The sequence below is a fragment of the Bos taurus genome, chromosome 8 (genome assembly GCF_002263795.3).
Source record: "Bos taurus isolate L1 Dominette 01449 registration number 42190680 breed Hereford chromosome 8, ARS-UCD2.0, whole genome shotgun sequence".
Classification (NCBI taxonomy): Eukaryota; Metazoa; Chordata; class Mammalia; order Artiodactyla; family Bovidae; genus Bos; species Bos taurus.
The window spans coordinates 44,298,141-44,325,237 of NC_037335.1; the positions used below are offsets into that span (position 1 = coordinate 44,298,141).

The following is a 27,097-nucleotide window of genomic DNA, read 5'->3' on the forward strand; positions in this document are numbered from 1 at the left end:
TTTTTTATGGTCTGAGACACCAAGGAAGCTTGAACTCAGGGTAATTGAGACCAAATTTTAAAAAATGAGATGATAAATAAAAGTAATGCACGTACACAGTAAAAAATTGGATAAAGATAAAACCTGCAATTATAAAATAGAAAAAAGTTTCACTGGTTCAGGTAGAAAAATTGCAATTACCTTTGTGCTGTTATAGCTTCCCATTCTCCTAACACATGTATACCTGTGGCGGATTCATTTTGATATTTGGCAAAACTAATACAATTATGTAAAGTTTAAAAAAAAAAAAGAATCCAACAACAACAACAACAACAACAAATTTTTTAATGATACTAAGAAATGTCAAGTTGATGTAGCCTATTCCCTGTGGGAGCTGTTTAGGACGGGCTACTCTTCAGATTCCAACTGCCCTGGTCTCAAGGCCTCAGCCCTGCCACTGACCGTCCATTAGCTATGAAGGCTGCAGTCTCACACAGACACGATGTCAGGTACGGCCCTGACAATTCCGCCCACGTTCATAGAACACGCCCGAGGGGCGTGCCCAGTGCCCGTAGGGGCGTGTCTAAAAGGCGTGGCGGTCCTGAGCCCGAGCCCAGGTAACTGGGGGCGGTTTCGGGAGGCGCCACGCGTCGCGAAGTGATGACGTCAAACGCGCGCCTCGCGTTTTGCGTGCGCAGCTGCGGGTTGTGGGGGTCTTGATCCCAGGTCCTGAGTGTGGTGGGGAGAGGTGAGCTGTGGTGTTTGCAAGATGTCTCGTGCTGTTGACTCGGCGGATGAGGAAGAGGAGCAGGCGGAAGAGGATTGTCCTGAATTGGTCCCCATTGAGGCGAAGCAAAGAGAGGTGAAGGAGGAGGAGGAAAAGTCTGGCCCCGGCGCTAAGATCCCAGTCACAATTATCACCGGGTATTTAGGTAACTAACCATCCCGGTCAGAAAGTTCAGTGAGCGCTATTCTGGGATTTGGGGGCTGATGGCGCCTCTTCTCCTTAGGCATCCGGGCCTTCTGGCCGAAGGCCAGTGTCTCTGAGGTAGGGGCTGGGTCAGTTGCTCCCCGTACGGGATTCTTTTCACCTGAAGGGTTAATGATGCTCAGACCCCTCCGCGTTAGGGTCACATTTATCAACTGAGGTTGAAAATTAGCCTCGCATTTTTAAAACTAGTTCTAGCTTAGCAGTGTGAAGCACGGACCCGCCCCTCATTATGCATGTGACCCCTAACAAGTTGCATTTCTGAAGTTCACTGCCTCACTTGAAAATGGAAATACCAGTCACCTGTCTCAGTTTGCTTTTCTCTTATGCTTAGTGGGGCAAGAAACACATGTTTTGTAAGTAGGTTCCCATTAAAGATGTCCTTTCTGAAAACGCCCAAGGGCCCTTCCTCAGTATATTCCCTTCTCCACCAGCCAGTTTCTTCTTGCCTTTCGTGTAAAATACTCTTTATCGCAGCCTTTTTTTTTTTTTTTTTGTCTGTTTGTAACGTACTGTCGGAGAAAGGGTAAGAATAAAATTACTGTGCCCTCCGAGACTATATTTCTCAAACTTAAGGGCTTTTCAGGAGTTCATGGGGTCACTTAATTCATAACTTTGTAAATAGAGTAGTTTCCTGAAGGACGGGATATGTGCTTACACTAGGAGTACTTTATTGGAAAAGTTTGAGAAGTATCATTTTAAAACTACAGTTAAATAGAAGGGCTAGAATAAATACCATATTAAAAGTGTAGGGAAAGGAAGTGAAATGAAATATTTAAAGTGAAATGATCTGGGGAAAAGAGTATCATTTCTAGATGCTACTGCTGCTGCTAAGTCGCTTCAGTCGTGTCCGACTCTGTGTGACCCCATAGACCGCAGCCCACCAGGCGTCCCCGGGATTCTCCAGGCAAGAACACTGGAGTGGGTTGCCATTTCCTTTTCCAATGCATGAAAGTGAAAAGTGAAAGTGAAGTCGCTCAGTCGTGTCCGACTCTTAGCGACCCCAAGAGACAAGTATAAACTTGGTGCACCTGAGGGCCTTTTACATAAAAACGGGAATTAAATCACTGGCATGACTCGGTCTCTCTCTTTTGCTTTGCAGACTTAAGTTTATTTTCATTTTTACTCAGGGTTAATTTTATAAAGGAGTTTATTTATTAGTAAAGGAATTTCCCCAGTGTTATTCAGATGCAGCTTCACTGTGAAGTTGAGCAGATTTTTGTTCTGAAACAATATAGTTTAGACTTGTTTTCCCCACCTTCCCCATTTTGCTCACTGGTAGATCAGAAGAGCATTGCAGATAATCGTCTGAAGCTTAGTTGTGAGGCCTCACGCCACCAACTTCGTTGCTGAATCTAGTAGATGGTTTCCCTGCTTATTGTTGAGCATTTTTGTTCCCTTGGTTTCTACCACATTTTACTTCTGATTTTCCCTCTACTTTTCTGGCTTCCCCTTAAAAATTTTTTTAATCCCTCCTCTGTCCTCTCTATTAACTTCATACCCAGGTGATTTCTATTTTGATGTTTCATAGACATGTCAAACTCTGCATGTCCAAAACTTCATGTTAGCATCCCGTCATGAATGATGGTTGCTTCTGTGATCCTAACCATTTGGAATATTATAAAAGCTTCCTAACTAGTGTTAAGTCACATTGCCTTTTAATATGTTCTCTGTATTTTACCCTTAATGATCTTTATATATGTCAATCTGATTTTGTCAGACCCTTCAGCAGTTTATATTTGGGTTAAAGTTCAAATTCCTTGACATGAGTTTATAATCTTGCTCTTGACAACCTCTTTAGCCTGAGAAACTGTGGCCCAGAACTACTTTTACTTCTAAAAAGAGCAAGTGTTTTGGCCCCAGGAAGACATTCTTCTTACTGTTAGTTCTCTGGCTAGATGTCCCTCTTAGGTGCTCCATGACATCTTGTACATCTATTGACTATATGATCCTGTGGCATGGTTGCCTCTTTACTGATCTGAATTCCCCCTCTTTCTCCCACTTCCCTTAATGTTTCTAAACTTCATGAAGATACAGACAGTTTGTTATGTCTTGTGCATGTTTCACTAAGGCTCAGTATAAAATCTGGTCCATAGCGGACTTGAGTGCTTGAACTGTGTCTTAGTATCTTTTGCTTCCTGATAAGATGGCTCAGCAGTAAAGAACCCTCAATGAAGGAGATGCAGGTTCGATCCCTGGGTCAGGAATATCCCCTGGAGTAGGAAATGGCAACCCACTCCAGTATTCTTGCCTGGAAAAGTCCATGAACAGAGTTGGATGTGACTGAGCACAAACACATAGTTATTTATAAAGCACTAGTAATTCTACAGGGAGAAGGCAATGGCACCCCACTCCAGTACTCTTGCCTGGAAACTCCCATGGACGGAGGTGCCTGGTGGGCTGCAGTCCATGGGGTCGCTAAGAGTCAGATATAACTGAGCGACCTTACTTTCACTTTTCACTTTCATGCATTGGAGAAGGAAATGGCAACCCACTCCAGTGTTCTTGCCTGAAGAATCCCAGGGGCGGGGAAGTCTGGTGGGCTGCCGTCTATGGGGTCGCACAGAGTTGGACACGACTGAAGTGACTTGGCAGCAGCAGCAGTAATTCTACAAAGCCCTCCATGGCCACCCCATCCTTTCCATTTTCCCTGCCACTGCTTAGTGCAGTGCTCATGCTCAGGGCCCTTGTCTCACATTTGGATTGGTTTTAAGAATATCCTTATTGCTCTGTGTCCTTAAGATCTGTTCCTTCCATTATGAATATTAACCTTTAGTGATATTGAGCTTCCTAAATCCCTCTGAACACAAGCCTTCCATCCCTTCAACAGCTTTTATACAAATATGGCCCCCAAAGGTTGAAGATATTAATATCCTACTACTCAGTAAATCCCTCCCAATTATACCCTAGAAATCTTGTAAAGTTACTGCAGAAGATGTGTACAACCTGTATGCATGTATACAAGTTCTTTTTAGCAACACTGTAATAGCAAAACACTAGAAACAACCCATATGCCCACCAACAGAAAAATATGTAAATAAATTACATGTTTATATAATTGACTACACTACTATCTATATGCAGTTAGGGTTGGTTATTTATCTTTTTTTTTTTTACCCTTCTGTGGACGTTCACAAGACCAATGTTTTTTCCTTCTGCTTGAGCTGAATGTACTTAGGTGTATTATGCCACCTACTGGATAGAGTTAGTGTAGCTATATGAACTTTTCTAACACTGATTATTGTGTCTTTCGTTAATATTTCCTAGGTCCATTTGCCATTGTGTGTGTGTAAAATTAATTTTATAGATTGCTTTAAGCATACTAAAGACAGCCATCTAGACATTCTGAATTTATGTGTGGTTAATATAAAAGGTAGGTCTTTATGTGTACATTTTGGGGAAGTAAACTATCTATTCTTGGCTAAGAAACACTGTCATCCTGTAAAGGGATTTAAATACTTTATGTTTTATAAACTACATGACTACTTTATTCCCCAGGAACCATTATTTCAATAATTCCTTATTTAATAGAAAATTTAGATAACCTTACATTAATTGTTTAAGTTATATAGAAGACTTCTTTTTTTTGTTGTATGAGGTCAAAGAAAGATATGTAAGCCACCTTATTGGAGTGTTTATAAATATTTGTAAAATTTTATAAGACATAAAGCATTTTTAATAGTTTTCAAAGCGTACTTTAATCTTTCTTCTAGAATCTTATATTACCATCGTTAAATATTTGAATAACATGCAAATTTTAAAGAGCGTTAGGACTCTTTAAACTTTTTTGTCCATTTAAAATCAGTCTTTTGACTTTTGTTATTTAAAACAAACGTGTTTTATAGGTGCTGGGAAGACAACACTTCTTAACTATATTTTGACAGAGCAACATAGTAAAAGAATAGCAGTGATTTTAAATGAATTTGGGGAAGGTAAGTAAAGTTCAGTAAATGCTGTGCTATAAGAATGTATTGAACAGTTAATTCAGCTGGTGAATTGATACTCCATATGCAGAAATGAAAATGCAAGGTATTATCACTTGAACACATTGCTATGGATAGTTTTGGAAAAATTAGGTTCATTTATGTCAAGTTTTGACTTCCCTGGTTGCTCAGATGGTAAAGCGTCTGTCTACAATGCGGGAGACCTGGGTTCAATCCCTGGGTCGGGAAGATCTCCTGGAGAAGGAAATGGCAATCCACTCCAGTACTTTTGCCTGGAAAATCCCATGGACAGAGGAGCCTGGTAGGCTACAGTCCATTGGGTCTCAAAGAGTCGGACACGACTGAGCGACTTCACTTCATGTCAAGTTTTATTTTGTATGGAGTTGAGATACTGAAATCAGATTGTTTCTATAAAATTTTATTTTGTATGACTTTAGAATTCATACCAGAATTAATTAAATTTTTACATAAATACTCCAGAAGTAAAAATCTAAGGAGATGAAAGAAAATCATTCAGAAAGATTTTTGTACCAATTAGGAAGACCCTTTTGTGCTGACTGTATTGTTTAATTGCAGGTTTTGAAAATATTTGAAAATACGTCTGTCTTATTGAATGTTTATTATTCTGCAAAGCAGTTAAAATAGAAGGCTTAGAAAATAAATATGTGGTCTCCATCCTCAAGCAACTTCACTTATCTGTGAAAATATGTGTATTTAATTTCCAGTTTTTTGTCTTCACTGAACTGTGTTTTAAGAAATTTATACAGCAGTGTTAGACATACTTCTCTGATTACTTTTATAAGTTTTTCTTCTCAGGTCTGAATTTCAATAAAAGTTCACATTTAGCTAAAAAAATATAACTTCATTTGAATTTTTCTTAAATTTTATTTTTTTCAGTTGCAAATTAGTAAAGGAACTAAGTTTATGAAAAGGATGAAGGCTGTTAGTTGAACTTGATTTCTGGTTTTAATAAATTGAAGAGGATTTCAATAAACTAAAGAGTCCTGCCAGACAAAAATAAAAATCATAGTTTTTATTCTAACTTCTTATGAATTGATCTTCTGTTGGACACTGATTACATTTATTATCATTTGTTACTATTTTTCTTCAGTCTTTCTGGATCTTTTTTTTTTTTTTTTTTTAACAGCTTTGTCCTTTACAGCATTTACAATACTTTCCTTTTCATTTTGTAAATGTTCTCTACACCCTGAGTTCTATAGCAACCCCTTGCCTAACTAAAACATAAACATAAAATATATATCAGTAAAAAATTATTTAGTTTTTTTTCCTTATCATTTGCTTTAATGGATATTTAGAACTTTCCTGGCTTGGGCATGTTTCTTTGTTGGAGGAAAAGTACGATTTTTTAAATCATTCTTATTTGATAACAAACATCTCAGACTGTCATATATACTTTATTTTTTTCTCAAGTAAGCATTGCTAAGAAACATGTGTGTATTTGATTAAAATTTAATTTGTAATTGAGCACATTGGTACCCTGGCCAAGCAAACTTCCTTAAAATGAACTAAGGGTATTTCTCATACAGGGAATGCTGAACAGTCTGTCTAGTAGACACTGAAACAATTTAGAGAAAGAATGAAAAGAAAAAATACGCAAGAGACTGAAAGGCATATGTTAAAAACCAATATATAAACATACTGGTCTATCTAGAGAATTGGCCATGGACAAGAAAGAATGCCTTTAAAATAGCTTTTTTATTTTATTAGGAAATGGGAGCAGTCTAGTAAGAGGCCTAGAGAGGAAGTAGGTAACTTTCATTAATTTTGCAGTTGTCTCTTTAGGGGCTTAAATCTTCTTAAAGAAATAAAAAATAAAATAATCTAGAGTAGTATAGTTTAAAATATTGAGATAGCCTGAACAGAATGAAAGAATACAAATTATGAAATACATTTTTCTGCTTCGAAATCTGCTGTACTATTGAGTATCCTCATCTTTGTTTTTGGTTGACGAGTGGCCATAATCTAAAGAGTGCTTCCTTTACCAGGAAGTGCAGTGGAGAAATCCTTAGCTGTCAGCCAAGATGGAGAACTCTACGAAGAATGGCTGGAACTTAGAAACGGTTGCCTCTGCTGTTCTGTAAAGTGAGAAATGGATATACTCTGTGCTTGTTGGCTTCTATAAATGTTTATTGCTTATATTCCAGCTTTGATTTTCTTACATAAATTAACAGAATCTTCATAATCTTCTTCATTGTATTTTCAAATAGAAGATACACCTATTAGGATGCATTTTCTTTTTCTAACAGATGGAAATTGATTAATTTTAATGCTATTTGGTACATTATGGCAGTGTGGTCACTGTGGACTTCTCACGAAGTCCTTTCTAAATTTCTCAATTATTCACATTAATTCAGTTTTAAGAGAGAAATAGCAGGCTTTTGTTTTTCGTTTTTAAAATGATCTTATTCCTTAAATGCTAAGGATTAAGGAGAAATGTTGTCTCAATTTTAGGTACTTGGAGATTTGTTAGTTGTTTTTGATAATCTTGTTAATTCACAATATAGATCTTCCAGGTGGATATTATTTTGCCTGCTGAACATATAAGGGAATTAAGACTAAAAGACATTATAAGTCTGCATATCTAGTTATTTGAACCAAGGTTAGGATACATTTTCTTAAAGTGTTTCTCATTGTCTTAGCTCTAATACTGTGGTCATTTTATTGAATTTTATTTTTGTTGTTGTTTTTGACATCAAGTTTTAATTAATGATCCCTGTGGTGCACAAAAGTCTCATTTCATGTTTTAAAAATGATTGTTCTGAATTTAGTAAGTTATTGGTCTTATTTCCAAGATTTCAATCTCTAAAAACAATATAAATGACCACAAAAAAGAAAAAACCTCACTTCATGTTCCACCAGTGATAGTTGTTTCAAGGACAGTGAATGTTTTATTCACCAATATAACCACTCTTAGAAAAGGAATGACACATAGTAGTCACTCAAAAGTTTATTGAGCAAATTATGAAAATTAATACCTGTATTGTTGATTTTGTATAGTCCAGTGAATTAAATTTCTTCTAAATCATTTACTATCTTAGATGTTTTGACTGAGTCAAGTGTATATGAAGGCTAAAGCACAACAGGTTTTCTTAGCCACTTAAAATTAAATGTTTTCTTGTGTTTTTAATATTATTAAGAAAAAAGGGAAATTAAAGCCTACCACCCTTATTCAGAACAGAAATAAAAGGTATTTAATTGTAGATATCCATTTAGCTGTTCTATTAAGCTACTGTAATTCATACATTTTGTCATTGTCTGTATTGATCTTTTTCTTTCATAATGCTATAAAAATAACAGGTTCTGACTTATTTTAGTCCAGTAAATTAAAATTCCCTCTGCTTTTATCTAATATATTAATACTTGTCAGCATATGTGCATCCATTCCTCTCTGCTCCCCCAAACTGGTGAAACTGGATAGACATGTTAGAAGCTTAGGAGTGAAGTAAATTTTTGCATGCCTAAAGATATGTTTATTCCTGGTTGCTAAATATATTTTTAAATGTTTGTGATGATCACTTTAAAATATTCAGGCAATCAACTGTATGTCATGTTTTGCTATTCCCCAGGGACAATGGCCTTAGAGCTATTGAGAATTTGATGAAGAAGAAAGGGAAATTTGATTACATACTGTTAGAGACCACTGGATTAGCAGATCCTGGTAAGAAATGTCATTATTAAAAACCAAAACATAGTTCTTAAACATTTTAAAATAAATAAATATACTAGAGAAATATATAAAATGAATATTAAAGCTTTACTCTAGATTAATTTTTTTTTTTTATTTAAAGGAGAAAAAATACTGAGTCATGTTTCTTTGGCAGATGAATGACAATCAAAGTATTTGATAATTTTAACATGTTAATAGCATTTCAATTTCTATCAGTTGATTTAGGATTATTGGTAGGAAGAAGAGTTGTTAAAACTTTCAGAAAAATCTAATAAAACATAGAAAAAAAGGAGACATTCTACTTCAGGTATATGTTTAAGGACTTTTGGAGTTAAATCCCAGAAATACTTATTCTCTTAAATTAATTGTTAGCATTTGGTTTTCTACTACTAAGCTTGAAATCATTTTAATTGTAAATATTATTATAAGGTATGGAGTTAAATCAAGCCTGAAAGTGAAAATTGCTCAGTCATGTCCGGCTCTTTGCGACCCCATGGACTATACAGTCCATGGAATTCTCTAGGCCAGAGTACTGGAGTGGGTAGCCTTTCCCTTCTCCAGGGGATCTTCCCAACCCAGGGATCGAACCCAGGTCTTGCACATTGTAGGCAGATTCTTTACCAGCTGAGCCACAAGGGAAGCCCAAGAATACTGGAGTGGGTAGCCTATCCCTTCTCCAGCAGATCTTTGCGATCCAGGAAGGGAACTGGGGTTTCCTGCATTGCAGGCAGATTCTTGACCAACTGAACTATCAGGGAAACCCTACTGGGCCTTTTTTCTAGTGTGGAATTAGTAATGATTATCTATGAAGTTTTAACTCTGAATGGAATTACATCTAAACTTCCCCGTTGAAAGCTACACAAAGTCTACCTGTTCCTAACCATGGGTTTCTGTTGCTTTTTACCCAAATAACATTTAGGTAACATTTTATTCCTAGTTTGCAGAACATTTAGTTTTGTAAGTCTGACCCATTTCTTTTTTCATCTAAGTCTATGACACTGCACCATAAAATCATATTAAAGAACTAAGGGGTCATAATTGTTTAAAAGGAATACTGGAGTGCACTGAAGGTTCACCATAATCAATTGTTAATTTATTTTGAACTATTACATAATACTATTGTACCTGTGTTTTCAAATTAGGATTGAGTTGGGCTCTTTGGGTCCTTATATTGATACTAGGCATGGATTTTTTCATACATTTTCATACATTTCCAAGAGGTCTGACTGATGATAGGACTTGAACCATTACATTGATGTTAAATATTAATTTAAGTCTGGTAAGATAGGGAAATATACTGTGTGCCTTTTTTTGAAATATCAATGTCTTTTGTTATAGCCACTGTATAGAGAAAAGTTCTTGTGATTTTGAGAGTAGGTGAATTTACTAAAACACAGTTTGGCTTTTCAGAGGAAGTAAAAGTTAAATAAAAATCTCAGAGAAAGCTTTTGCACAGATTGTAGGTATAAACAGATGAATGTTTCTTCTTTCTTTAGAGTAATGACTTTTATTGTTTGGTTAAAAATGAAACATTGATTATTAAAAAAAAATGCAGTAGTACCTAAGAAAATACAAAGAAGAAAGTTAAAAAGAAAAATGTTGCCCTGTGTCTCATTACTGTAAAATACAAACAGGGAAATTTTATTCCAGGATTTCTCTGTGCCAGGGCTACTTGCTGTGGTATGTTGAATGACAGCATCAGCCTTAGCTGAGAGCTTTGGAAAAATACAGATTCTTGGGTTTCATCTCAGCTCTGTGGAATCAGAATCTCTGAGGGCAGGACCCAGAAATCTGTTTCAATAGGCCCCCTATGTGATTCTCACACATGCGTAAGTTTGGGAGAGCCTGCTCTCTGAGTAAATATGCTGAGGTAATTTTATAAAATAGGATCACATTCTGGGTGCTATTCTTAATAATTATTAATTCACTTTCACTTGAACTTAGAACTTGAAAGAAGTGAAAGAATTGTTGAATGTCAGATAAATACTTCTTCACTGCTAGAGATGTGAGTTAAAAAAATAAAAGATTATAAAGGACATAAATTGGACAAGTTATTTTTTTTAACTACACATTTAAAGTTTCAGGTTAGTATCTATTGACTGTCTGGCATAAAGGATGAGAGAATGAACACATTCCAGGTTCTCCTATCTGGTTTTGGTTCATTGTTTCCTTTGCTATGTTGTCAAGTTTCTAACATTTATATTCTGTTATACTTTGTTTAGTTCTGTGTTTAAACTATTTCAGTTGTCATTACCAGCACAGTAACTTCTGAGTTCCTGAGTTGATCAGTCTCTTGATTGACTGAACTTCATGATCATGGCTTCCCAGGTGGCACTAGTAGTAAAGAACCCGCCTGCCAATGCAGGTAACATAAGAAACTGCAGTTCGATCCCTGGGTTGAGAAGATCCCCTGGGGAAGGGCATGACAACCCACTCCAGTATTCATGCCTGGAAAATCCGACGCACAGAGGATCCTGGCAGAGATCCTGGCACAGAGGATCCATAGAGTCACAAAGAGTCAGACACGACTGAATCAACTTAGCACACATGTGTGCATACACACATGGTCTGGTAATCTTTTCAAGCTTTCAGTCTTGTATTCCTGGAGATCTTGCATACTTCATTGCTTGAAAATGGTTTTCTTTCTTTCTTTTTTTTTTTTTTAATATTTGAGGGATGACTTGGCTAGGTATAAAATTTTTCTATCACAATTTATTTCCCTCAGAACTTTGAAAATGTTGTTCTATGATTTCTTAATATTTTGATTGGCTGAGTTTCCTCATCTAATATTTTCATTTCACCTGGAAGGATTTGTGAGTGCTGTGTTTGTTGAGTTTCAGTGTTGTTTCCTTTTATGTTTGAGAGTCTGCCTGTTGTTTTCATTCTTGAACCACAAGCTAGCAGGAGATAATATCATTAGAGAACACTTTTCTTCGAACTTTGTGGTCATTATTTTATTATATTGGAGCAATGAATTTTACTGTAGAAAAGTCTGATAATTTTTTTAACTGCCTCCCTGAAAGTGACTTGTTTTTTCATTTAAAATGCCTGAAAAAATTTTAATTTGTTTTTTAAATGCAGTAATATAGCCAAGATACATCTCAGGGTCATTCATAATCATATTTTCCTGGAATTACAATATACTCTTTTGTCTGTAGGTTTAGTGCTTCATTTAGGTACTTTTTCCTTTATTACCATGAAGAACTTTTCTGTCAAATTATTGAGTTCTCTTCTTTATGACACCAGTTTTTCTTACATTGAATTTTCATTTGTTCTCCATATTTATTATCTTCTAATTGTCTTGGTTTGCCTTTTGCCTCTGCATTTACTGTAATCATCTCAAATCTTCCTTTTTGTCAGTAATTCTGTTCCCATCAATGTCTGTTGATGTTTTAAATGAATTAATTCATTAAATAATGGTATATTGGCCTTAAGTTTATTTCTTTAGCATTCCAAACTACTTTTTCATATTATTCTGCTTTTTGCTTTAGAGCTTGTTTTTTTTTTTTTTTTTTTACCTCTTGCCTTTAAAAAAAAAAATTAGTTGTTTCTTTTTGCCCTTTTAAAAAAATTTTTATTGGCCATGCCATGCAGCTTGGGGGATCTCAGTTCCCTCACCAGGATTGAACCTAGGTTATGGCTAGCAGTGAAAGTGCTAAGTCTTAACCACTGGGCTGCCAGGTAATTCCCTAGCACTTGTTTTTAATTAAGATTATATTGTTTTTATCTTCCTTATTATAAAAAAAACTCTTGGAAATTTTCTTTTGTTTCTTCAATTATGTTTCCATTCAGAACAGGTTCTTTGCCATTGGTATTCCTCGTTTATTTGTTCATTTTTTCCCGTTCCTCCTTTTATCTTCTTTTTGCTTCTCCTAAGCTGTAATACATACGCATAATTTTTTCACTGTGTTTATGCTTCATGTGGGAGACTCAGAGAACTTCCCTCTACTTAGATGTGGTGTTCATGAATTTTTTAAATACCCTACTCATGTTACCTAAACTTGCTGGTCTCTTGGGCCTCAGTTTGAAAGCTGGGTATTGCTGAGGGATGGGGAAGCAGAGAGAAAAGAAGTGGTTGAGAGAGACAGATGGGCAGCGTGATATTTTAGGCTCTGCTCTCTCACAATACCAAGTGTTCCGCTCTTGTATTAGCTCAAACTACTTGTGGATAGATTTCCCATACCTTTTGTAGGGGCATCCTTGAGCTTCAGACCTCTCTCTCCATTTCGCTTTGAGCCCTGGAAAATGACCTTCTCCCCTGAAAATGTGGAGGCAGAAAATTTTACTCTTGAAATTTCTTTGTTTACCTTTTCCTGTATTGCTTATTTCTCCCTTGGTTCTACTTCTCATGATTTTGGAATAAAATGATAAATATAGGATTTTGTAAACTATTTCTGTATAACTCTTGTTGAGGTTTGGGGTAGGTATAAGAACTATCATAAATCACATAGAACTTTCTATTTCTTATTTTTACTATCATCCAAAAATTATGGCAGGGGATTGTTTATTTGGTTGCTGCTGATAAAAATTGACTTTCAAATTTTTATTTAGTTTATGTTTTATGAGATTTTGAAGAATGGAGATTCTGTAATTTAGCTCAGAGTTTCTTAACTTGGTATAAATGACATTTTGGGTTGGATAATTCTTTATTAGAGGGGACTATCTTGTGCACTGTATGATGTTTACTAGAGTCCCTGGCATCTACCTACTACATGCCAGCAGCATTCCCATGGTTGAGATGACCAAAAATTTGCCCAGGCATTGCCAAATAATTCCTAAGGAGAAAAATCACCCTGGATTTAGAATCACTGATTAACTGCATTCCCTCATCTTTATTTCTCCTGTTAAACACCTGCATCCAAATTTTAAGTAGTTCTTTCATGTGTAGTCTGGTAAGTATTAAACCAAAGATACACATTAGGTTTAGAATAAAAGCTCTAATAGTCTTACAGCTCAAATTAATACTATGCAAATGTGAACTATTGGACTTATAAGCTATCTGAATAGAAATCAGTGAATTAAAAAATATTTGTGTACAATGTTAGGAATTTTACTGAGTGGAAAAATGAATACTTTTAAAAATAATTCACAGTAGATTTACTTTTTCTCCTTCATTAATTAAAATCATGTTGTTAGTCAAGTAAGTGAAGAAAATTTTTATTGGCAATTCAGTTGTTTCCTGTTGAAAAGACTGACACCCTCCGGTTCTAAGCTAAATAATTGTCATGGTAAAGTAATTTCCTTGAAAAGGACAGGCATTGATTCAGCCCCTGTTACTCACAAATCCTATTTCAGTCAAATTGGAAAACTATTAAGTTTTTAGGAAAAAATCAATAGGTATCAGGAAACCATTAGATCTTGTGGCCCTTGCTATATCCTGCATGAGTAATCACTGTAAACAGTTGACAGGTATTTCATTGTTGACACAGAGTGATGCTTGGGAGACCACATCTCATCAGGGTAGGTGGACAGCTTTAGACATTGGAATGAGTTCAGTTATCCTTGTTTTCCCCCATACTCATTCTTTTCGACAGCTCTGTCACTAATAGGGCTCTGATGCTTTGAAAAATCAAATTCTTTCTTTCCTGTCAGTTTTCTTTTTTGTGTGTTGTGGCATACTAATCAGGGTGTGTGGTTTGGTGCTGAACCAGTTTCTATCAAAAACAAGTTTTAATTTCTTATTTAGAAATTATTTTTCCTCAAAACATTCTCTAAATTTTATATACCATACTAATAAATAGTGTAAGGATTTATTAGTAAGACCTTAATTAATTTTGTCATACTTTTATTCTGTAAAACTTAAATTTTTGAAAATTTACAAAAAAATTTGAACAACTGATTTTGGGTTTATCTGTATTTGCTTTGTTTTCCTTTAGGGAGATAATTATTTGTGAACTGTATGATTATTTTATTCAGGAGAGAGAAAATAAAAATTAGACCTATGTACATACAGCCATTCTGCTCAAATTATTTGATAATATTTATTGGTAAATTATTATGGCATTGGTAAAAACTTGATATTGTATTTGTCTGTAATAATACCTGTTCTTTTTTAAATTGAAGTAAAAGAGAGGGCAAGAAATGGATATAAAATAATAAATGGTTCTATATTCCCTTAAGAAGATTGAAAACCCATATTTTATTCATATATGTATTTGCCTGCTATCCATTGGGGCAGATTAAATAATTATGGATAGAATTTTGTTTCCTAGTTTGAAGAAATGTTTTTTATTTGATGAGTATTATTATATATTTTCAGGTGCTGTAGCTTCTATGTTTTGGGTTGATGCTGAATTAGGGGTTGATATTTATCTTGATGGTAAGTTTAGAAATGAATTTTTCTTTAAATTTTCAAGTAAAATGTAATGTTAAGATTGTTTTTGTTTATTCATATTATACTTCTAATTCCTTGTATTGATACTCTTTTTAAGCTTGTTCAGTGATGATGATGTCTTTGAACAGATTCTAAAGTCCCAAACAGTATTAGAACTAGATGTCCATTGTAATCTCATCTGCCAGTTTAGTGTTTCCATTAAGGTTTTCCTTTAAAAATACTATGTAGCTTTACTATATTCCCTGATGTTTAATTTATGCAGTTAGTATATAACTTTTTATTTTAAAAAACATATATAGTATGAGGATCAAATTTCTACTTTCCTTTTCTCTTGAAGGTAACAGTTAAACAAAGTTCCCTATCCATTACCCACTAACACTTTTGGGCAGTCTTGTTCATAGGCTTCATTTAAGGCATATTAGAAACTTTCTGAATTAGGCACATATGTCCCCTGAAACATCCCCCACCTTTCTAGAAACCATATTTTCCTAGACTAAGGGGTGAACTTTAAGAATTACTGAAACTGGGCCTCATCATTTGGCCCTAATGTATATGAAATGTAGCTGATTAAATTCCTTAGGCATCATCAAACTCATTCTGTTGTTATCCTTCCAAAGATTATTTAGTATATAAATTCAGAGATTGCCCAACTAATTGATCATTTGGAAATTTAGGTACATATTAGATAAAAGAACTGTGTGAGTTAGATTGGTAAGAGATGTTAGGAATAAGATATTCTAAGATGCCTCAGATTTGTTAAGCAATATTTTAAATAAGAAAAGTTTCATTTTTGATTATGTGAAAGTTAACTGAAGATAAGCTATCTTGTGTGATTTATCACTTTCCGCTTTACATTATGAAATTCATCTCATCATATTTTGGATTGTAAGCTTTTTAAAGGCCAGAGAAATCTTATTTTCTTTTTTATTTAATTTTAAACATTTATTTTTATTATATCCTATCTTGTGCCTTAGAATAGTGCTAAGGACATGTTTGAAATGCATCTACTTACTAATGGAATGGAGTTAAATTGCAATGCTGGCAAGAGAAAAAAAAACAATGTTTTATTGAGTGACATTTGTGAATGGAAATGCATTAAATTTTCATTCTTAAGAGCAAAAATGATTAAAAGATTTATTCCTTTGTAGGTATCATAACTGTTGTAGATTCAAAATATGGATTAAAAGTAAGTTGAAAAATTTCTGTGAGTTACTCATTATTTGTTAAGAGCTAGGTATATGAGGATTGATTATATTGTTTTTTCTATGTTTGTGTCTGTTTGAAATATCCTTAACAAAAATAATTTTCCACTGTAAATATGAAAGATATTGCTTTTTAAAATGGCAGTAATATTATCAGAGAACTGTATATTAAGCCAGTGATTTACATTTTTAATTTAATAGATCATATTTTGGAAACTTAGCATGAAGAGGAATAAAACAAATATGGTAAAAAAAAAAATAGTTTTTTTTACGTATCTTGAACAATAGATGAAATTTGTGTTTCATTTAATTATTATTTTGTATTTTTAAGTTAACTGTTTATTTTCTCCTTCTCTGACTTGATGTGATTTAAGTTGAAAGTGTAATATTTATAATAAGAAAAATTTATAGGATCCCTAGAGAAGGAGATTGTACACCACTTCAGTATTCTTGCTTGGAAAATCCTGTGGCCAGAGGAGCCTGGAGGACTTACGGTTGCAAAGAGTCGGACACGACTGAGCGACTTCTCTCTTTCTTTCTTTACAGCACAAAGTTTGGGTGTGTGTAACCCCTCCCTAGGACTCAGCCCCAATATTGATAAGTCTTTCTGTTTGATAGAGGAAATTGAGCTTGATATGAGCATATGAGAGCTTATTTTTCTTGTTAAACTGTTGTCAGACACAAGCTGGAGATGATTGAGTTTTTAAAAAATATAGTGCTTTGCCGTATTTTGAAGAAATCAGGATTTATGCTTAAATCAACTTCAGTTTACAAAATGAAAAATAGTCAGATTTTAAAATGCATATTGCTGTATAAAGTAGTGTTTCTCAACTTTCCAAGTGAGTTATTACTAAAGGCAGAAGAGAATGAAATTATCCTCCATCTCTTGATCTGGTCTGGGAATATGGATAATGCTCAAAGTAATCATTTCTTAGAAGTTTAAATGTAATGTTTTAAAATTCACATCCATTTTGTGTTCTATCCCACATTATAACTGAATTTCTTAATTTGAACAAGTTTGTTTTTCTTCCAAACCTTCAATAACATTATGATGGCAGGCTTGTTAAATGGGTTACCAGTACCCCTTCATCGGCCCTTCAGTTCCCTCAGGAATGGAGAGACCCTAATTTGTGAAGTTTGGGAAATAATTCCTTTTTAGATGTTAAGTCAAATTTTACTAATAGTCTTAAGAACCAAAGAAAGATCCCAAATATTATAGTTTTACTCTGAAATATTCCAGCTATCCTGAAATCATATTTCTAGTAAAATGTTTACAGAAGAAGCAAAACAAAATGAAAAAAGTCAAAATTCTTCACTGAATGTTTATTAAAGAGCATGTTTGAATCCATCCCCTATATGTTTATTACCAAATTTGGAATATTTACAGGATGGATAGCAGGATTTTTGTTTGTTTGTTTGTTTTGATGGACTTAAAAGTGCTTTGCGCCAAATCAAACTTTTTATGTATTTATGTATATTTGGGTCTGGAAAAGAGTTAAATAGAATCTATTATGAGTGTGATAGAAGCCAAAAAAAGCAAAGCAACATTCTGAATAATGCAAACACAATAAACGTTTAACCCCCTGCCACCTTGATAAAACCTCTTAAATTATTAAATCAATATACCTACACAAAACTGACATACTGTCAGGATAATGGAAACTTCAGATTTTCTAAGTCAGGTGCCAAATAAATAACTTTTCCTTTATATAAAGAATTTGCCAACTTGTCCAATTCCTTTGGTTGCAAAGCTTGACCTTAGGAGCTGCTTGTGATTCTGAGAATTCTGAGGCAGTACAAGGAATGACACTTGGATAATGGGCAGCAATTTAAGGGTGTCATGCTTCACAGAGCCAGCCCATCACAAGTAAACCTGAGAAATGGTACCCTGTGGCCAGCCAGCCAAATTGAAACTGAAGTGGTAATTGATATCATGGGCTATCACTCTAATGGGATTGTCACCCATTGATTTGAAATATTCATTTTTTAATCATGGGCAAAGAATTGGACAACTTCAAATGACAGGTCTCTATTCTTAGGACTTGACACCCAGGCTAGTGACATTGTCCTTTTCAGTTCTACGAATGTGACAGCATTTAATGCAATAGAATCAAAGAATGAAGTTACACAGAAAAGGTCAAGTCAGAGGTTTCTTTTTGGTTCTTCTGTTATATTGCTCAAGCTGTTGAAACAATTCAGTCAGTAAACAGTGGCTTAGAAAAGACCAGAAAAATAAATAGACTGACATTATGCAATAATCTTTTTTTAAAAGCTAAAATAGTGTTAGCTATAACCAATCCATTGGAAAGAAATGCTGCTGCTTTTTTTTTTTTTTATAGTGTCATCTGACATCTTTGACACTAGATTTCTTTCTACTTTGGTCAAAACAGTGTTTTTTACTTTCTTTCTTTCCTACCAGCCTGTTTCTATTTCTGTAGAAAAGGACACCCTCTAAACCCTTCCTGAAGTTGTATCATACAGTGGTGTTATTTCAAAGGATTTATTTATTTTTTTTTTTTTAAAAAGGATTTATTTTTATGCTATGCTAAGTTAGAGGGTGGAACCTTAACCTTTGTGATATGTTGGATTACTGCTGCTGCTACTGCTAAGTCGCTTCAGTCGTGTCCGGCTCTGTGCGACCCCATAGACGGCAGCCCAGCAGGCTCCCCTGTCCCTGGGATTCTCCAGGCAAGAACACTGGAGTGGGTTGCCATTTCCTTCTCCAATGCATGAAAGTGAAAAGTGAAAGGGAAGTCGCTCAGTTGTGTCCGACTCTTAGCAACTCCATGGACTACAGCCCACCAGGCTCCTGCATTCATGGGATTTTTCCAGGCAAAAGTACTGGAGTGGGTTGCCATTGCCTTCTCTGTATGTTGGATTAAGTACTGCCAAATATTTTTTAATCTTTTCTGATATGTAAGCAAAAGCCAGTCTCTAAGCAGCAATGAGGCATCTGTTGGGGATATACACACATAAAATATTTTGAAAAAAACATTGCAAAAATGTTTTCTTCCTTACCTGTACAGGTAGAGTAGAATGTCACAGTCTCTGTTTTTTAACTTTGTGAATGGGAGTCATCGGACTTAATGACTAATGGTGTAAGTCACTGGAAAATGTCCTTTTGAATTGCAGACACTGGTTTTAGTCTTTTTGCAGTTTGACTTTCGAAGACAAGAAGTTGCATAAAGGACATGTTGAGCTGATAGCCAGAGAAAATAAATGTTAATGTGCATTTATTATTTGTTTATGTTTGTATAGCCTTCATATTTACATAGAATAGGGACATTTATCTCTTCTGCTTTTTTATATGTTTATTACATATCATTATTAATAGAATTGTACTTATTGGTAGGTTTTTATTTGGGGCAATTTTAATATGTTTGTGCATTTGATGCTTCTTGACTTCCTAGAGATCATAAAACGTTAGTCCAGTCCATGTTAGCTTTGAGTGAAAATTTCTAATCTTTTGAAGATAGATTAGATGCCCCATTAACTTCGAGTGAAAATTTCTGATTTTCTAGAGACTGGATGTATTAAAAACCTGAGTTACTTTGTGAAAATACTATATTATTAGTTATGTTTAGGCACAGAAATTAAAAAAACTCTGATTTTCTTGCTATATCTTTTTCACACTCCTCCGGCTCACAGCTGAAAAGCCCCAAATTCATATGTAAATAAATCTTCCAAAAGATCAAAATATAATATTTTGAAACTATTTCAAAATTTTAAAAGAATTCAATATTATAGGATCATTCAGAGACAGATGCATTGGTAAAAATGCATCTTTATTAAATAGATTTCCTGCTGACTAGAAAGGGGTTTGTTGCTGCATGTTATGTAGTATTCTTCAGATAACAACATCCACTTATCTATTCAGCATGCATGCTCAGTTTCTTCAGTCATGTCTGACTCTTTGCAACCCTATGGACTGTAGCCTGCCAGTTGAATTTATAGGATTGTACCTAAAGTGGTATCATTTTGCACCTAAAGTGGAATCAGTGCATAATTACTCTAGTTTTAGTTTATACTGGTTTCCCTAAAAATAGAATTTGGCAAACTTTTAGGAGAAAAAAAGTTTTTCTCTATAGATTTTACCAAGACTAGTAAATAAAATGATTACCAGTTTGCTCTTAGGTTCCAAACTATCCAAATACCTTAATGCTCTACCTCTTCATGAATTGTAAAACTGACTTGATGAAATAATGTTGAATGTAATTTTAGGTGATCATTATGCATATAATTTTATGCAGTTATTAATGACACTGAGTCGGACACGACTGAGCGACTTCGCTTTCACTTTTCACTTTCATGCATTGGAGAAACAAATGGCATCCCACTCCAGTATTCTTGCCTGGAGAATCCCGGGGATGGAGGAGCCTGGTGGGCTGCCGTCTGTGGGGTCGCAAAGAGTCGGATACGACTGAAGCAACTTAGCAGCAGCATACAAGAATGATTTTATATGACATAAAAAGCTTTCACAAAGGTTTTTAAATTATGTTCATTTTACTTCTATTGAGCCCTCTTGCAATTTTTGAAAAATCACCCTATGAAAAGGTATCCTGTGACGGTGACAGTGTTAGATTTAGTTTTCTCTTTTATGAAATAAGAATAGTCATTCCCCATAATTGTTATTAGGGATAAATGAGACCATGTTTATAAAAGGACTTAATAATTTGTGGGGTTCAATTCAAATACAAAAAATGTTATATAATCAAATTGCCTCTGACATTAGTAGGCAACTTTTTCTTGTGACAGAGAACATCTATTGAAGGTTAAGGTAATGAAGGTGAAACATTTTTTAGAAAACTTGATGACACTGATGACTTTAGGGATATAAATAGGATTTTGGAAAAATAATATGTACTCCCAGAGAGATCAAAACTATCCTGTGGACTTCTCTGTCAAAGTATTTTTTGGTGCTAGCTTGACTTTGGCAAGGTGCAAAATAAAGTTAACTGGAGAGGCCAGATCATTCAAGTGTAGGTTTCAAAATGTTAACCAACTTTTTACTAAATATAAGACTGTCCTTCTCACAGATCATTTGTTTCTAGGGAATTGGAAGGGCCCAGTACAAGTTCATAATGTGCCTGGTTCTGGGGTAGGGCTAGGAATGGAGGGAAGTTTACTAAAGTAAAATTTTGGTGGTTATCTCTTTTAAAAAAAATAAGTAATAATGAATATTTAGAACAAGGACAGTTTTGTAAAAAGGAAAATGCCTAATTTCTGAACTATAATGTTGTGTGTTTTTATGACATTATTTAAATCTGGAGGGTTTTCCATTTAAGAAAAAGAAGAGGTCAGAGGACAAAATTTAAGCCCTTATACCTCACTTTCCCCTCAAAAAACCCCATAAGTTCACTGTAGGAAAAAATTTACAGGTGAGGAAGAAAGTGGTTTCAGATAGAAAAGTTAATCCTGAATTTGGATATTCAGTAATAGAACTTAATGGACCTTCCTGGTAGCTCAGTTGGTAAAGAATCCACCTGCAGTACAAGAGACTTGTGTTTGATCCCTGGATTGGGAAGATCCCTTGGAGAAGGAAATGGCAACCCACTCCAGTATTCTTGCCTGGGAAATTCTGTGGACAGAGGAGCCTGGTGGGCTACAGTCCATGAGGTCGAAAGAGTCGGACCCAACTTGGCGACTAAACCACCAATAGAATTTGAAGTTTTTATTAGAGGTAAGAAGTAAAAATCCTTTGTGTTGACTTTAGGTTGTGTGTTACACCACAGTAACTTTTGTTCAAATTTTGTTTTTGTTTAGCATTTAGCAGAAGAAAAACCTGATGGACTTATCAATGAAGCTTCTAGGTATTCATTTGTTTAAAGTATTTACTGATTACTGGCTAAATGGAAAAAGGAAATTATTGGTAGGAAAAACAAAACAAACTGAGAAACAAAAACATAATCAAGGAAAATCTTTTTCCTGTGTTTGAATTATTGCTATTTATAATGATCTGATAACTAAAATTTTATTTAAAACTATATTACAGCATAAACTGAGTGCTGAGCCCAGTTGTACTTTGTGAGGAACTTTTAATATGTGAACATTTAAAAATATTTTGTTGTTCTCATATGATTTCTTTGGGATTGAAAATGATTGTTAAACAGAGTTGATTCACTTCCTGCCTTCTTTCACAGTAATTCATTTGACTCAAATGTTCATTGTTATTCAACACAACAGAGGAACAATACAGAAACAGTTGCAGTTTGACGTTTAGAACATTTTTTGTTTAAATACCTTTATGCTCCTAATTGGGTTCTCTTTAGTCTTAGTCTACAGTGCTTGCTCAGTTGTGTCCTACTCTTTCTGACCCCACGGACTGCAGCCTGCCAGGCTCCTCTGTCCATGAGATTGTCCTGGCGAGAATACTAGAGTGGGTTGCCGTTTCCTCCTCCAGCTGATCTTCCTGACCCAGGAATGGAACCCATGTCTCCTGTGTGTCCTGCATTGGCAGGCTGGTTCTTTACCACTAGCGCCACCTGAGAAGCATTCTCTTTAGACTTATGAATATTTAAATTATTTTGCTGACCCTAAGCATATTCTTGTTAATGGGGAAAGAGTTTGGGAATAGGAATAGTCCCAGGGAAGATCCCCTGGAGAAGGGAAAGGCTACCCACTTGAGTATTCTGGCCTAGAGAATTCCATGAACTATACAGTCCATGGGGTTGCAAAGAGTTGGACATGACTGAGCAACTTTCACTTTCACTTTCAATAGTCCCTGAATATGCTATTGGATTTAAAAGGGAGGTCTCCCTTCCCCAAACCAAGATTTGCTGCAGATGATGCAAGCAGGTGGTTGATTGCCTGTCATTTTGGAATATGGTACTCTGTTGTTTTATAATCCTGGCTAAACACTTCATTTGGTATTTAGCTATGATTCACATTAGACTAAACTTAAATATTTTTGTGGCTTTTTCCTTGTTAAAATGCATTTGTTATAGACAATATAAGTAAACCAAATAGAAAGTAGCAAAATGGGAATGGCAACCCACTCCAGTATCCTTGCCTGGAGAATTCATGGACAGAGGAGCCTGGCAGGCTACACAGTCTGTTGGGTCTCAAAGAGTTGGACATGACTGAGCAACTAACACACACATAGAAACCAAAATAAAGTTAAATACAGAAGCCCTTCAATTTGAAGTTCCGGTTGTCTGTATTTTGACATGTGCACATTCAGTCTTTATTCATATGAAATTTACTTAAATAAAAATGGGATTGTGATGTACCTACTGTTGAAACCTGCTTTTCAGTGAATTAAAGTTGATTTATTTTTGAGAATCTGGTTGTTCTTTAAAAATAATCAGCTATACCATTAGGTAGTGTAAAACCAGTACTGGAAACAGCCTAGTGATTAAACTTTCCTGAAGAATTGAGGAAATTTTAAAGAATCATAGAAAATAGAATTTCTAATCATAGTAAGCTATTTTGTTATCCAGCATCCTGTCAACTGGATTCTTTAACTTAATTTCTGTAGTGTGTCTATCTTATAGAGAAAATACATATTTGTAATGGTGAAGGTAATTATTCAAGATCCTTATATATCTTCTTTAGTGTAGATTTTTTAAAAATGTTAATTAAGAGTCAGACATGACTGAGCAACTGAACTGAACTGAATGTTAAGTGAACTTGTTCTTTGTAATTTCTTTGAAAATTATGGTAACTATTACATGGAATACTTTAATAAGTAGACTGTCCTTGTTCCTACCATATTGGATATCAGAATTATGCATTTCTTTACAGAGAAAATCATGAGTTGAAAATCATCCTAATTGTAAACCATCCTTGATTGTAAACTTTTTGAGGCTTATCTTTGTAGTTTTAGAGTAGCCAGTAAGAACACTTAATAAATATTTTTTGAATGAATAATGTGAAATCTTAATTTATATAGTGATGAATGCAATTCATCCTTATTATTTGAAGAATGATAAATAGTTTAGGGGTAAATCAAATTATTACATAGAGTACTGTATACTTTTAAATTGCTAATTGATCTGGAGGAGGTGTTTTCTATTTTTCATTTCTTAGCTTTTCTCTTGACATCTTTTCTTTGTTTGCTAATTTAGGCAAGTTGCTTTGGCAGATATCATCATCATCAATAAAACAGACTTGGTTTCAGAAGAGGATTTAAACAAGTTAAGAACAACTGTTAGGTACAAAATTAGAAATGTGTATTAAGTACCTGCATATTAAAAATGTACTGTACAGAATATTTTTACTGTAACTGTTGTATAAATTTAAGATTCAAGATTGACTTGCTTCAGTTGTCACTGAATCACATATTCAGGGAATCACATATTTTGTTGTTGCGTAATAGACTGTTATGTAAATAGTAATAAGTAAAATTGTTTTCCATTGCTTGTAGAATATGCAGTTGAACGTTGTTGCCAGCCTGTACTGTATAGCAATACGAGAAAAGACTTTGACAAAACACTTTGATAAATTATACACTCTTTGGGTTTCTTACCCTCCATTGAACCTCAGACTTGTGACTGACTCAGAATTAGACTTGAACAGTTGGAAGAAAGTAAACATATTTGAGAGGTAATAGCCATCAGATTATAGTAAACATATTTGAGAGGTAATAGCCATCAGATTATAGAGTATATTCAAAAGAGAAGATTAAGACTTTTGTGAATTAGTAGAGTCTTGCCTCACTATCATTGTTTGGGAATTTTTACCCACGAGAACAATAGCAAATGTTGTCAGCAAATAACCCTAAAGGTAATGAAATTGATTGTTTAAATAGATATTATACAGTATACTGAAAAGGATTTAACAAGTATTTTTGGCACCATACAAAGGGAAACATATTTCATTATCTTTGTACCAGAAAGGGAAGGGCTGGCAGAGTAGATAGAGATCTTAGCTAGGGAACTGAAGAGGTTATTCTATTTAAAAAAACAGATGTGTGACTGAAACTGAGGACAGGCTGGGGTCAAAGCCACTTGTAACTAGGTTTTTATTTCTAGCATGTGTACAGCCATTTCCACCAATGTGTGTTGAGGAAAATTAGGTGTCAGTTTAAAAGTTTGATGTATTTACTCATTTCAAGAACTTTAGAATTACTGGCTATTTATGAATCATTTTTTCTAAAGTGAAGGGTCTTTATATAAATACAGAGTAGTCCCTAGTCTGTCAGTTGTGCGGTAGAGTTTTACATACCATCATTGATTGTATAAGTGGAATATACCTGATTTATGATTAGAAGGAAAAAACTAAACTATAAAAAAGGAAGTTTTCTTATTGTTTATTTTTCTCTAGCTGTATGATATACTTATATATGCTCACTTCATGTTTCATAAATAATGTGAAGTGGTTTTTTAAAAAGTTAACATTTACTTTTTTACCCTCCTCATTTTTATATTTATTTCAGATCAATAAATGGACTGGGAAAAATTTTAGAAACACAGAGATCAAGGTACTTTTAAAAGCTATTACTAATATTAACAATAAATAATTTTAGTTAAGTAATTGATAACTATGTTTGATTCTAATATAAGAAAGACATGTACATTTAAAAAAAAATGAGACCCAAAATTTTGTTTTAAATGTTCTTTATATATTACTTCAGCATATTTAGTTAATGTGTTCACTTCTCGTTATAACTAACACCTCAGAGCCATGATTATAGTTTGTAACTGTGCCTTTGCTTTAACGAGGAAGAAAGCGTAGGATTTTGAACCACTCAGGGAAGTAATTAGTACAGAAATCTGAAAAAGTATACTATTAGGAATCTTACCTTAATTTGAGATGTTTAGATGACTTTTTAATATTTTAAAAACTTTCTTAGTGTTTCATAGTTGCAAAGTAAAACTGTCATGTAAAAATATGAGGAAGCTTTAAGTTCCTGATGCATTCTTTGTAAATATTTTGATTTTGATTTCCTATAGGTTCTTCTTTTTAATTCTTTTCATGCAGATGTGCCTTACTTTATAAAATAGATGTGTTCTTAAAACATCTGTGAAATGGATTTCTGTAGATTGAACTCTTATTTTGCATTGAGTGCTATCATGATTTCAGAAAATTTCTGTGCAGGAGTATTTTTGTTAAGCTTATTTTTTTTTAGCAAGAATATCTCAGCAGCTGTTAGACCAGCAACATGCAGCCAGCAGCTCTGAGGCTCAGAGCTGGCAGTCTAGTGCCACCTGGTTCTTAATTCAGAGATTCTGTCTTTGGAAGTACTGCAGCAACCTTAGTTGAGTGGCTTGTCTGCTGTGGTAGAGATTAGAGGTGCTGACAGACTACCATAAGTGTTAGGCAGTAACAGCAGCAGCTGCTTCTATGCATATGAACAGCTGGGGAATTAATTTGGTATGCATTCTCAGAAGCCGCTCATCTGTTGGCAGAAGTAGCAGAAGAATGCCCTTAGTGTTAAGTCCTCTACAAGCATATACCACATGTGCTCCCTGCATTTCAGATTACAGTGCAGAATGTCTCTGATAACCTAACTCACACCATAAGCCATTCCTTAGTATCTGTCTTCTTCCTGTTGCATTTTACCATTTTCTTTCTTCTTAAATTTTCTCCTTCCTATAAATAGATGTGATTATGTTGTAATAGATTTATTTGGTTTGTTTTTACAAATGTTGTAAACCAATTTTTTTTAAAGGCCCCTGGATTTATCTTGCTTAATTTTTCTTTTTATTGACTTTAATTTTCAACCTTTATGTCCTGCATAAACATTTCATCTTGAATGGTTTATTTTTTAACAGTTTTGTTGTTTATATAATATTCCTAACATTTGCTCTCTCATTTTTTCAATAAACATGCAGTGATTAAATTTTATTTCAAATGTTTGAATGAACAAGTGAATAACATCTCCTTTTTTCTTCTGTTTCTTCAGTTGGTGTTTGCCAGTGCATCTGAGATATCAGGGGCTTTCTGAAATAGTACTTAAAATTTTTTTAATCCCTTAAGCATTTTGTGGTTGGCAAATGCTTATAATAGTAAAAATAGTAA

At 34.5% G+C, this 27,097-nt stretch overlaps 1 protein-coding gene across 8 annotated transcripts in view; it reads left to right on the plus strand.

The window, feature by feature from the left end:
- The first annotated feature begins 644 nt into the window (after positions 1 to 644).
- ZNG1A (Zn regulated GTPase metalloprotein activator 1A) overlaps positions 645 to 27,097 on the plus strand; it is a 52,322-nt gene continuing 25,869 nt past the window's right edge. For 5 of the 8 annotated variants that reach the window (XR_009495571.1, XM_059889450.1, XM_059889451.1 and 2 more), the window contains exons 1-9: positions 645 to 911; positions 4,813 to 4,899; positions 6,918 to 7,014; positions 8,499 to 8,590; positions 14,859 to 14,918; positions 16,082 to 16,119; positions 21,899 to 21,945; positions 24,202 to 24,288; positions 25,512 to 25,556. Coding sequence is in view for 7 of the 8 variants with exons in the window: in XM_059889450.1 (XP_059745433.1) it covers positions 749 to 911; positions 4,813 to 4,899; positions 6,918 to 7,014; positions 8,499 to 8,590; positions 14,859 to 14,918; positions 16,082 to 16,119; positions 21,899 to 21,945; positions 24,202 to 24,288; positions 25,512 to 25,556 (716 nt within the window). In the remaining variant the exon portion in view is untranslated. Of the gene's footprint in view, positions 912 to 4,276; positions 4,341 to 4,812; positions 4,900 to 6,917; positions 7,015 to 8,498; positions 8,591 to 14,858; positions 14,919 to 16,081; positions 16,120 to 21,898; positions 21,946 to 24,201; positions 24,289 to 25,511; positions 25,557 to 27,097 lie in introns of those variants that run through there. The other 3 variants (XM_024996150.2, XM_010807866.4, XM_010807867.4) reach the window with 3 other exon arrangements.